The sequence below is a fragment of the Schistocerca cancellata genome, chromosome 2 (assembly GCF_023864275.1).
Source record: "Schistocerca cancellata isolate TAMUIC-IGC-003103 chromosome 2, iqSchCanc2.1, whole genome shotgun sequence".
NCBI lineage: Eukaryota > Metazoa > Arthropoda > Insecta > Orthoptera > Acrididae > Schistocerca > Schistocerca cancellata.
In genome coordinates this window covers 1,148,694,003-1,148,707,588 of record NC_064627.1, presented here as the reverse complement: position 1 = coordinate 1,148,707,588, position 13,586 = coordinate 1,148,694,003, and the positions used below count along the sequence as shown (strand labels likewise).

Sequence of the window (13,586 nt, the reverse complement as noted above, 5' to 3'; positions counted from 1 at the left end):
TATTGTGCTTCAACACTAATGAAAATATTTGTCAAACAATGCTGTGAGCATAGTCTTTTACACTCTGGACATACTCTTCATAATTTACTTTAGCTTTCACACTTTCTTTAGGTTCCTATTGTACTCCCTAATTCTGCAGTGGTTATTTGAGTGGTGATCATGACATTAGGAAGTTTACTCATTCAAGCATGGGATGGCCAAACAGCTGCGTGCAGTTTTTCCCAGTGTCCAAAGCAGTCACGGTGATGTCTGTCTGGATTCTTACAGAACTACCTGCAATTGGCAATTCAAGCAAGCATAAACTACAGATTTAGACGTCTACCTGCCATCGATTTCGCAAGGAAAAGTACTAACATTAATGCAAATAATATTGACAAGTAGGCTCATATTTCACAACTGCATTTGGTCACTGTTCTGTAACCAAAATATTGATACTATTCTTGCTTATTTCCTTGCTCCCTTAGTACTTTGCTATGTTTCTTCTGTGATGTCTCAAAATGACCATAGCATTTCCAGTATCTCTTATTTAGCTTGATTATTCTCAGATTGTGTAAGCTTATTTTTATCACATAAGTTTACTGACATCAAAAGACGATAGGCACTAAAAAATTGCAAGGATTATTTGTGCTAAGGTATACTTTCAGCAAGTTTGCCCAACCCTTCGGTTTACTTAGTAGTGGTGAGCTGAGTTTTATTATATTAAGTAATATGAAACAAAGGTTCTCATTAAACACCTTGGATCAGGAGAAATTGCTAGTGACAAGCCACCAGTTACTATTTTGGGTCTACATTTGGTAACGGCACAATAGGCACATAGTATGGGAACAGTAACACCCTGCCAAATCAGCATTCTTTCAGGGCAGCCTACATGTTGGGGGCAAGAAAATTTTTTTTTCTTTCCCTCCAGTCCCAACATGTAGGCTGTTCTGCTTGATAGGTATGTTATAGATGTTGTATTGGCTTACTTTATTGCAGGGCTAAAAGTTGAGTGAGGTGAAGGAGGAAGAGGACAGGGAGATGCAAGAAGGAATAGTGGGCCACTAGAAAAGGAAAAGGGGTGGAAATAGAAAAAGAGAAGAGGAGGAGCTTATGTTCAAAGGAGGGAGGAATATATAATTACAGAGAGGGGGAGGAGGTGGCACAGTCAGAGGTGGAAGGATGAGGACACAGTGAGGGGAGGAGGTGCTATGTTCAATGTGTATTGGATGCATATGCGTTTGAAGCCACAGGGAAAAAGACTGTTGTATCAGTAAAATGTAAATACTTATTTGTGATGATGACAGTGACAACAATGATGACAACATAATCATTGTAGCTCCACTGAACATACACATCTACATTTACATCCATACTCCACAAGCCACCTAATGGTGCATGGTGGAGGGTACCTTGAGTACCTCTATCAGTTCTCCCTTCTATGTCAGTCTTGTATTGTTCGTGGAAAGAAAGTTACGTGAACAGAAAAGGTGTTTAGTTATTTTCCATTAAACTATTGAGTGTTTGCCCCAAAATTTGCCCTCACACATTGTAAATTAAACAAATTATTTAAATACTGTGTTGAGAAGACTACTGTATAATCAGTAATCAAAAAATGCAGAGGAAAGTCAATAAATAAACTGAACTTAAAAAATTTTTATTTGTGCTTAGTGATAAGAAAATAGGTCTCGCATTGTGGATAGTGTAAGAAGTGAAATTAAAACAATTTTATGCATAACTGATAATGCAGCTTTAATAATGTCTACTTGACTGAATGAGGTATAGAATTAAAACTGTTTGAAAATTTTCAGGAAGAAAACCACCTTCTACCTGGCCTCAACATGGAGCAGTGAGATTTGAAGGTGTATCTTTGCGATATGCTGTGGCTGAACCACCAGTTCTTAAGAATTTAAAATTTGAAATAGAAGCAGGTCAAAAGGTACAGCAGTTGACAACTACCAAAAATTAGATTTCACCGTATGTTTTGTTAAATCATCCCAACTTGACTGGGGTTGCCAACATCTAATCTCTTCCCTATGCTCCTCCACCCCCCCCCCCCCCCAAGCCAACAATGCCAACAGATTGAGCAGTAAATTGAATTGTATTATTCTACACATGTACAAGCTCAGAGTTTGGCTCTAATTTACATTACAGTCTAGTACTATATTATTACATGACTTGAAGTTTAAAATTTAGCTTTGAGAGGGACTCTGTTCATAAGATATGTCATTTCTTGCAGGTTGGTATTGTTGGAAGGACTGGAGCTGGCAAATCATCACTTATATCTGCACTTTTCCGCCTGGCTAACTTAGAAGGAGCTATTTACATAGACAACATAAACACTCAAGATATTGGTCTCCATGATTTGAGAAAACGCATTTCTATCATACCACAAGAACCTGTTCTTTTCTCAGCTTCAATTCGATACAATTTGGATCCTTTTCAAGAGTTCCCTGACCACCAGATATGGAATGCCCTGGAAGAGGTATGACACTTTGTAACAAATACATTCCTGGTTGTAACTTCATATTGTGTGTGTGTGTGTGTGTGTGTGTGTGTGTGTGTGTGTGTGTGTGTGTGTGTGTGTGTGTGTAAAACTCCTAATGTTAGCTCATTGTACTTGAGTGTTGCACAGGTTGAGCTGAAAGCTGTAGTGGATGGCCTTGACATGAAGATAAATGAAGGTGGAAGCAACTTCAGTGTTGGTCAGAGACAATTAATATGTCTTGCACGTGCAATTCTCCGGAACAACAATATACTGGTTCTTGATGAAGCTACTGCTAATGTTGATCCACAGTAAGTATCAACTGTTACTTGTAGTTTCCTGTAAAATAAATATTTTTGTAATATAACTGGATACATTAAAAAATCTTGCCACCAAGCAGCAGTAAGATAACACACACTTAAAGTATTACAATTTGCAAGTATTTGGAGCCTGTGGCTCCTCCTGACAAAGGGGTTGAAGGGGAAGGAAAAGGACTGGGAAGTCTATAAAAATTGGTGGAGTTCAGCCAGAACTCCAGGTCAGGACAAACTTACGGGACAGTAAGTATTGCTTCTAGTAATTGACAGATTTGCATAAAAAAATTAATAGTCACAGAATGCCTCTTCCTCCACGACCTGTTGAAAGATTTATGTACATGTAAGAAATGTGATCTCCCTGTTTGTTTGGCAACATAATGCTCCATGTCCATAAAATATTGAACAGAGATAAGGATTTCCTTTTTCCAGATGTAGAAACACAAGAGTGAGTTAAATATTTATGTATTACAATTCCTTGTGGTAAAATTTGTGTAGTGGAACAAAAGGGTAATTGCAGCATGTCTGCCGCCGCGGTGGTCTAGCGGTTCTAGGCGCTCAGTCCGGAACCGCGCGACTGCTACGGTCGCAGGTTCGAATCCTGCCTCGGGCATGGATGTGTGTGATGTTCTTAGGTTAGTTAGGTTTAAGTAGTTCTGAGTTCTAGGGGACTGATGACCACAGATGTTAAGTCCAATAGTGCTCAGAGCCATTTGAACCATTTTGCAGCATGTCACTGGGTGACAAGTAAACAACCCCAGTAATTCTATTTACAAACCCAGCTGTCAGTTGTACTGTGGACCCCAAGAAATTAAATTTTACTGTCCTGTCTCATTAATTTATATTCATTCTAGCTAGCTAAACGTACCACAGTATGCATATTGAATCAATAACTCAAAATCCAAGGGCCATATAGAGCCCATACTAAAATGCTGCATAGTCAAACATTCTTGGAATAGGCAGTTAGGAAGCATGGGGGAAAGGTCACTGCAGTCCATCTCATGTGCTCTGCCTGCAGACAAGCATATACAAATCTCGCCCAATGATGATTTGGTCTTCCTACAGGGCAGACAGTTTAATGGTGTCTGACCTTGTCACAGTCTGTCTATTATTCCACTTACACCCTCAAATGTAACTATTCCTTTTTAAACTCTCTTAAATTTTGGCCCCTCACCTCTGTAGCCTATGCAGTTGGCATACGAGAAATCTCTATCCTTTATGGAGGTTTCCATTGTAATATGAATCTGCAGTAAATATACCGTATTTACTCGAATCTAAGCCGCACCTGAAAAATGAGACTCGAAATAAAGGAAAAAAAAAATTCCCAAATCTAAGCCGCACCTGAAATTTGAGACTCGAAATTCAAGGGGAGAGAAAAGTTTTAGGCCGCACCTCCAAATCGAAACAAAGTTGGTCCATTGTAATATGAGACACAATTTAGGTCGAATGAATGACTATACAGCTACAGTAGTTTGGTTCGAGTCGAAAGCTTAGCAGTTAAGCTTTACCAGGTAGCCATTGCTATACGTCAGGCGCTCCGTCCGTATTTATACGGATACCCTTCCTTTTTCACGTGCTTCGTCTGGTTTGAATCGATTGCTTATTTTGCTTTGATCTGATAAGTGCCATTTTCTATGTTATAGGTGTTTACGTCAATCACTCGAAGCTGAAAAGGCATTACTATACTGTGTCATGCATTGTTTGTCGCATTCTGATAGTGCGTGTTTACGGCCTGTCGCTGCTCGCGGCATGGTTCGCTTTTGTCCGCGCTACCGCCGCCTACAATTTAAAAAAGAGAGGAATCGTCTCATTAGTGAAACAATGGCAAGAGACTGCTATTTGTTGTTACTTACACTGCTGCTTTCTTGGATAATGATCAACAAGAACCAAATAAGACTACGTATGATAGAACATGTTCTGAACGAGAGTTAGGCGAAAATTTTTCTCCGTTTGAAAATCTTTGCGGCCGCTTATTTAGTACATAAAATTCTGCACAGAAATTAGTCATCTTAGATTTAAAAATCTAGTCAGTTGCCGTGCTTCATTTCTGACTGTATCACTATTAGGCATAAGAGTAATACGAATATAAACATGACACGATACGTATATTCTTCCGCGTTTGCTGTTGTCTCACTCTAGTTTCGTAGTTTATTTGGCAGACAGGATTTAAATGAGATAGAAGCAAACACGAAAGAATACATGGCAAAATGTTTATATTTGTGTTAATTCTTATGGTGAAGAGAATACTGCATGTGATTCACATTTCATCAGGTTCCTATTAGCAACCATCTCTTCTCACAGATAGGAAAAAATTCAGAACGTAGAGTTGGCCATATTGACAAAAATCCCAGTATTACCAGTCGGATTTTCGTAGTACATTGAAATTCGAAGATGAACAATACGGAATTTGTATTTACTTCGTTGGATTATGTATGAAAAAGCAGTAATCGAAACTCTGGCGGAGAAAAAAAGCTTGTCTTCCAATTTTTTTTTTTAATTTTTTTTTTAATTTTATTTACTGATGCAGAGGTTTTGGCACCAGTATTTGTCTTTGTGCCTACAAAGGATGCCTGTGTAGCGCTACATATATTCGACGGCAGAAGTTAGTTGTGGCGGCACCTATCAACATTTTTCAGAACTTCTGCTTGATTTGCACTCGATTCTAAGCCGCAGGCGGGTTTTTGGATTACAAAAACCGGAAAAAAAGTGTGGCTTAGATTCGAGTAAATACGGTAGACATCATCTTCAAAAGTTCATTTAGTTTAAATAACAACCTTCAGATGCTCACTTCCTTGATCATCCTGACCAAGAACCACTCCACACCTGTACATGTGTGTCCATTAAGACATAATCAATTGAATTTATTTGAGTCCTGTTGTGTTCATCCAACATTGCTGTCCCTTTGATTACCTGGCTGTTAATTAAAGCACAAAGACCAGACATTGACATTTTAATTCATTTATGATTATGCTTGGGAATTTTTAAGAATAGAGATGAAATGCACAATAAATGGCAAACATTGAAAGTGACAAAAATGGTTTTGAATTTCTGCTTTTATTAAGAAGTTTGTCGCACCATGCTATGTACTCTGTTATGCACTTCACTGGTTTACAGAATGTGCGTGCAGTTTTCTGTAAAAGTTGTAAACAGCCTTTTGCTCCCTGTATATTTACCCCCATTACCTTCAGAATTTCGTAGAGAGTACTTCAATCAACATTGTCAAAAGCTTTATCTAAGTTTACAAATGCTATAAAAGCAGGTTTGCCTTCCTTTAACCTATCTTCCAAGAAAAGGCATAAGATCAGTATTCCCTTGTGTATTCCTAAATTTCTCCAGAATCCAAATTAATCTTCCCTGAGGTTGGCTTCTAGCAGTTTTTCCACTCTTCTATAAAGAATCCATGTTGGTACTTTAAAACCGTGACTTACTAAACTGACAGTTTGGTAATGTTGACACCTGTTACCAACTACCGTATTTACTCGAATCTAAGCCGCACTCGAATCTAAGCCGCACCTGAAAAATGAGACTCGAAATAAAGGAAAAAAAAATTTCCCAAATCTAAGCCGCACCTGAAATTTGGGACTTGAAGTTCAAGGGGAGAGAAAAGTTGTAGGCCGCACCTTCAAATCGAAACAAAGTTGGTCCATTGTAATATGAGACACAATTTAGGTCGAATGAATGATGATACAGCTACAGTAGTTTGGTTCGAGTCGTAAGCTTAGCAGTTAAGCTTTACCACGTAGCTATTGCTATACGTCAGGCGCCCCGTCCGTATTTATACGGGTGCCCTTCCTTTTTCACGTGCTTCGTCTGGTTTGAATCAATTGCTTATTTTGCTTTGATCTGATAAGTGCCGTTTTCTTTGTTATAGGTGTTTACGTCACTCTAAGCTGAAAATGCAGTACTGCACTGTGTCATGCATTGTTTGTCGCATTCTGATAGTGCGTGTTTACGGCCTGTCGCGGCTCACGGCATGGCTTGCTTTCGTGCGCGCTACCACCGCGTACAATTAAAAAAAAAAGAGAGGAATCGTCTCATTAGTGAAACAATGGCAAGAGACTGCTATTTGTTGTTACTTACACTGCTGCTTTCTTTGATAATGATCAACAAGAATCAAATAATAGACTGCGTATGATAGAACATGTTTTGAACGAGAGTTGGGCGAAAATTTTTCTCCGTTCGAAAAGCTTTGCGGCCGCTTCTTTATTCATCAAATTCTGCACAGAAATTAGAGTCATCTTAGATTTAAAAATCTAGTCAGTTGCCGTGCTTCATTTCTGACTGTATCACTATTAGGCATAAGAATAATACGAATATAAACATGACACGAATACGTAATAACGCGGAGTTTGCTGTTGTCTCACTCTAGTTTCGTAGTTTATTTGGCAGACAGGATTTACATGAGATAGCAACAAACACGAAAGAATACATGGCAAAATGTTTATATTCGTATTAGTCTTATGGTGAAGAGAATACTGTATGTGATTCAAATTTCATCAGGTTCCTATTAGCAACCATCTCTTCTCACACATAGGAAAAAATTCAGAACGTAGAGTTGGCCATATTGACAAACATCCCAAACAGTCTTGCCAGTCAGATTTTCGTAGTACACTGAAATTGTGCTACATTCGAAGATGAACAATACGGAATTTGTATTTACTTCGTTGGATAATGTATGAAAATGCAGTGGTCGAAACTCGCGGCGGGGGAAAAAAGCTCGTCTTCAACTTTTTTTTTAAAATTTATTTACTGACGCAGAGGTTTTGGCGCAAGTATTTAGAGCATGCTGCGTAGCGCTACATATATTCGACGGCAGAAGTTAGTTGTGGCGGCATGTACCAACATTTTTCATAACTTCCGCTTGCTTTGCACTCGATTCTAAGCCGCAGGCGGTTTTTTGGATTACGAAAACCGGAAAAAAAGTGTGGCTTAGATTCGAGTAAATACGGTACTTTCTTTGGAATTAGCGTTATTATATTCCTCTTGAAGTCTGGGGGTTTTCACATGCTCATGCGTCTTCCACACCAGATGGAATAGTATTGTCATGGCTGGCTCTCCCAAGGCTATCAGTAAATCGGATGGAATGCCTTCTACCACTGGGGCCTTGATTCAACTTAGGCCTTTCAGCACCCTGTCAAATCATCATCATCATCTTCATGTCCCCTTCCATTTCAATTATTTTGTCTTCAAGTACAGTAAATAAACCAAAAACATTTTTGGAGTAGGAATTAAAGTTCAGGGTGAAGAAAAAAACTGAGGTATGCTGATAACATTGTAATTCTGTCAGAAACAGCAAAGGACTTGGACGAGCAGTTGAACGGAATGGCTAGTGTCCTGAAAGGACGATATAAGATCAACATCAACAAAACCAAAACAATGATGGAATGTACTAGAATTAAATCAGGGGATGTTGAGGGAATTAGATTAGGAAACAAGACACTGAAAGTAGCAGATGAGTTTTGCTCTCTGGTCAGCAAAATAACAGATGATGGGTGAAGTAGGGAGGATATAAAATGTAGATAGGCATGGCAAGAAAAGTGTTTCTGAAGAAGAGAACTTTAACAATAAATATAGATTTAAGTGTTAGGAAGTCAATTTGAAGGTATTCATCTGGAGTGTGCCGGCCGCAGTGGCCGTGCGGTTCTAGGCGCTCCAGTCCGAAGCCGTGCTGCTGCTACGGTCACAGGTTCGAATCTTGCCTCGAGCATGGGTGTGTGTGATGTCCTTAGGTTAGTTAGGTTTAAGTAGTTCTAAGTTCTAGGGGACTAATGACCACAGCAGTTGAGTCCCATGGTGCTCAGAGCCATTTGAACCATCTGGAGTGTAGCTGCTGATAGAAATGAAAGTTTAGATAAGAAAAGAATAGAAGCTTTTGAAACATCGTACCATGGAAGAATGCTGAAGATTATATTGGTAGATCATGTAGCTAATGAGAAGGTACTGAATAGAATTGTGCAGAAAAGAAATCTGTGGCACAACTTGGCTAAAAGAAGGGAGCTTGCAGTAGTTATTTGGAGATGAAGTGGCGTGCACGGGGTATTGTGGAGAACTGCATTGAACCAGTCTTTGACTGAATTCCACACTAACAACAGATTGCTATTCACCACAAGGAGGAGATCTTATGTTGCAGAAAAGCACAACGAAAAAACTGTTACAAATTTCAGCATTCAGCTAGAAGGTCTTCAGATGGAAATTTTATCAGTGCCATTGGTTTTAAAGTGCTCAGTAAATATTTCGGCACTGCTCCCATTGTGCCCTGTTCATGCATTTGGACAAAATGCACACTATTTTGTAATGTGCTGCATTTTTGTTATAAAATGCAATAATACTAAGATTGTAACAGACATTGAGCACATACTTTATCTAATTAGATGAGATTAAGAATGAAACCTTGTTTTAATATTTAAGATAAAATTTTCTGCTACAATGATCATGAGAGCATACTTAGTGTTACAGTGCGAACAGAAAAGGCTTCATTACACAATGTATAACAAGTAGGGGCATTTATAATTAATTTTATTTATCAGCTCGAAATAATAAAGCTGTGATAATGAAACTTGGTGGTACTGTTAGTCTTTCTCTACATAATCATTATGCGAGACCAAATTTCCCCATGGGTTTATGACTTGGCATAAACATTGGTTGCAGAAATATGCAAGTATTGTTATCCAGGAAATGTTCAGCCTAAAAAATCACCTAGTCATTCTCAAAATCCGTGCCAGCAGTGGTTTCTTCATGCGAAGAATCAGGAAGGAGCAACTGGTGAGGCATAATTTGATAGCCCAAAGAAGCATAATGTGTGATTGTCTTGCGGAGAATGAACTCGGGCATTATCATGGAGTAAAAGCACCCCCTCGGACAGCTTCCTGTGACTCTTCAACTTTGCAGCATACTGTGGCTTCATTACAAAATTTTGGTATCATCTTCCTGTGACAGTTTGCCCTTTACAAGTATAATCTGTTTGCACCATACCATGGTTCGCCCCTGGTAGCTGAGTGGTCAGTGTGACGGAATATCATACCTAACAGCCTGGGTTCAATTCCCGGCTGGGTTGGAGATTTTCTCCACTCAGGGACTGGGTCTTGTGTTGTCCTTATCATCATTTCATCCCCGTTGACACGCAAGTTGCCAAATTGGCGTCAACTCAAAATACTTGCATCAGGCAAATGGTCTACCTGACGGGAGGCCCTAGCCACACAGCATTTCCATTTACCATACCATGGCAGTTCAAAATCACTTTCAGCAACACCTTACCAGATGAAGGCTGGTTTGCCACTTCATTTTGCATCATTCAAACTTGTTTTACAACATTGGAAGTGTCTGTGCCACATAACCTCTGCTGCCATACACTTCCACCAACTTAGCTTGGATTGATGCACGATTATTCCCCTTCAGATAGAAAAATAAATTGCCATGCAGTACTCCATTTCATCAGTGGCCTGTGCCATTTTGTTTTGGCTCCTGTAACTGTGTGCTGCAGTACTGTCACACAGGAATTTTAATGTGTACAAAGTATGCAGACATGTATCTGCAAATAAACAAATATTAATTAGGAAACTTTATTTGTTTGAGGTTGTTTAACCACCTTCTGCCGTCAGGGTTACTTGCAAAAGCAAAGGATATTGTAGTTTTGGGTGATTGCAATATAAACTTTAACAGAAAATAAGAATAAAATTGACTTAGAGATTGTGATGACCTTATATAATCCGATATCGGTAATAAACTTCCCAACAAGACTTGCATCAGAGTCCCAAACTATAATAGATAAAATTTTTTTAGATGTAAGTAGACATCAGCATTGTACTGTCAGGCAGGTTGTAAGTGGACTTTCAGATCATGATGGAAATATTCTCACTCTTTATGATGTTAATTTGCTCAAACAACAAATTCCTCGATGAAAACTCATAAGAGTAATGAACGAAAAGGCAAAAGAAACTTTAAACTGCAGGATTGGTCTTTATTATGTAGCCTTGATAATGTTGAGAATGTTCATGCTAAATTTAACAGTTTTATAAATGAATTCTGTGCTCTTTTTGAAGAAATATTTCTAAAGAAATGGGTCAGAAACAGTGCTTCCAATTCTGTAAGTAAGCTTTTGATTACAAAAGGTATAAAACAGTCATGTAAAACCAAAAGGGAAACTTGTGCTGCAACAAGATTATCTAAAGGTGTAGAAAAATGGGAACTCTATAGATTATACTGTGAAATTTATAGAAACTAATACAGAAATAAAAAGCCATTTATTATGAGAAGAAAATAGATAATTCTAAAAATAAAATAAAAACAATTTGGAGCATTGTAAAAAAAGAAACAGGAAGAGATACAACAAGCAAAGAAGATGTAAATAAAATCAGATATGAAGGTACTCTAGTGGATAACCCCAAAAGTGTGGCCGAGATTATTAATAAACACTTCCTATTGGTAACTCAACAGATTGGTTGCAAGCCCAATGTTGATGAAGCTGTAACTCTTTGTCGAGCTGTATATTCGAACAAAAATTCAGAAATGCACCTTAAATTTGTCACTGTAGATAAAATTTAAAAAATCATCATGTCTCTAAAAAGTAAGAACTCTGCAGGGGTTGATACTATTTTTAGTAATTTATTGAAATATTCTTGTTTGTGGATAAGGGACATGCCCTGTCATATTTCCAATGCTTCCCTTCAGAAAGGTGTTTTTCCCAGTAGACTTTCATGCCATTGTGAAGCCCCTGTACAAAAGGGCGATAAAACTGAACTAAATAAATATGGACCTATCTCTTTGCTGACAGCTTTCTCTAAAATTCTAGAAAAGCTAATATGTGTATGAATTACTGATCATGTCGCGAAGAATGGAGTCCTCAGAAAGAGCCAATTTGGCTTTCAAAAGGGCCGTTCAACAAAAGACACAATATATTCACTTGGAAAAGAAGTCCCAGAAACCCTTAATGAAAAAAATGCTATCACTTTGTGTCTTCTGCGATTTGTCTAAAGCATTTGACGGTGTTGGTCACCAGATTCTCTTGCAAAAAGCAAAATTAGTAGGAATAAGTGGTGTTGCAGGAAATTTGTAACGTGCCGTGCTGTATTCTCATTTATTAGTGCCACTTAAAGTTCTCGTCACAACCGGATGTACCGGTACTGAAACATTTCCTCACCCAGTAGATAGTGCGCAGTGTTCTCGACCTACCTTGCTTTGTTTATTCAATATTGTCTTCCCGGTAGCTGCGTCCGTCTCACCTAAATCACACTGAAATTAAGAAGCCAGGATCCTAGGTGAAGTTTTCCAAAATCAAAAGTCAAGATCATATTCATTGTTGAACATTTATGCCAACCACAGTGCAATTTATTTGTTATCACTTGTACACACAATGTTCTTGTGACGAGGCCTCTTGCACTTAATCGTCACATTAGGTAGGTCAAAAACTTCCAGTCTTTAACAAAGTTCACAATTACAATTACCAAAAAATTAACCAACTTGCCGCACTTTTGCTCCAAGAGAGTCTGACTGAGAACTAACTGAGAACCGCACCAGCTCGGACCTTATATAGAAGAGCGCTTGAATATTTGACTATTTCTGTTAATATATTATATTTTATAATTTCCCAGGGTTAAAATGATCCTTTCTAACTGGTTTTGAAGTTAGCTATTGGGTTTTATTATTTAAATAACATGAATGAGCTGTATCAATTTAAATACGCGGAACAAACTTACGTATCCGCCTTGCGAATTCCCGACTTATAACCATGACAGCCCTTTTGAACAATAATTTTTACATATTCAAATTTACTTAATTGTTAATTAATGCACTTACAAAGTTGAGACTAGAGTTATTTTACGTAGAAAAATAAAGGTAGCAAAAGTATCGAAACAGATCTCTGAATTATTTGGTAGTTTGGTCACAATTGGCACTGAAAGTCATACAGGCTACAGATTTTAAGTCTTAATATCTATTTAACTAATAGACTTTAGGTTAAGGCCATTTGGCCTTTACAAATGTCTGCTTGTGTCTGTGCATATGCGGATGGATGGATGGATGGATGGATGGATGGATGTGTGTGTGTGTGTGTGTGTGTGTGTGTGTGTGTGTGTGTGTGTGTGTGTGTGTGCACGCGCACACACACACATCCGCATATGCACAGACACAAGCAGACATTTGTAAATGCCAAATGGCCTTAACCTAAAGTCTATTAGTTAAATAGATATTAAGACTTAAAATCTGTAGCCTGTATGACTTTCAGTGCCAATTGTGACCAAACTACCAAATAATTCAGAGTATATACCTGTCCTTTTTTCCCCTTAAGGTAAGTCTTTCCGCTCCCGGGATTGGAATGACTCCTTACCCTCTCCCTTAAAACCCAAATCCTTTCGTCTTTCCCTCTCCTTCCCTCTTTCCTGATGAGGCAACCGTTGGTTGCGAAAGCTTGAATTTTGTGCGTATGTTTGTGTTTGTTTGTGTGTCTATCGACCTGCCAGCGCTTTTGTTTGGTAAGTCTCATCGTCTTTCTTTTTAGATATATTTTTCCCACGTGGAATGTTTCCCTCTATTATATTTTTATATAATTATGTACTCAGATGTCTGTATATGCTGTAAGATTATCATACTGTATTTGTAAAGAACTGACTTGTTCCACGTCCTTGTGAACCCAACACAGTTGGACCTATGGAACATAAAATCAAATCAAATCATTAGTTAAACTTCACAACACTTAAAGAAATTGATTAGCTGAATAAGAAGTTGTTGTCAGTTTAAGTAAACTTAAGAAAACTCACTACTTAGCTTTTATAATGGAAATCTCCACCAAAATACATAAATTGTACATTGGGATGCTT

At 38.2% G+C, this 13,586-nt stretch overlaps 1 protein-coding gene across 1 annotated transcript in view; it reads left to right on the top strand.

Moving 5' to 3' along the window:
* The window catches only part of LOC126161283 (ATP-binding cassette sub-family C member 4-like), a 260,323-nt gene that overhangs the window by 230,871 nt on the left and 15,866 nt on the right, over nucleotides 1-13,586 (top strand). The window contains exons 20-22 of the mRNA XM_049917023.1: nucleotides 1,788-1,915; nucleotides 2,216-2,461; nucleotides 2,612-2,772. Coding sequence (XP_049772980.1) covers nucleotides 1,788-1,915; nucleotides 2,216-2,461; nucleotides 2,612-2,772 — 535 coding nt within the window. The remainder of the gene's footprint in view (nucleotides 1-1,787; nucleotides 1,916-2,215; nucleotides 2,462-2,611; nucleotides 2,773-13,586) is intronic.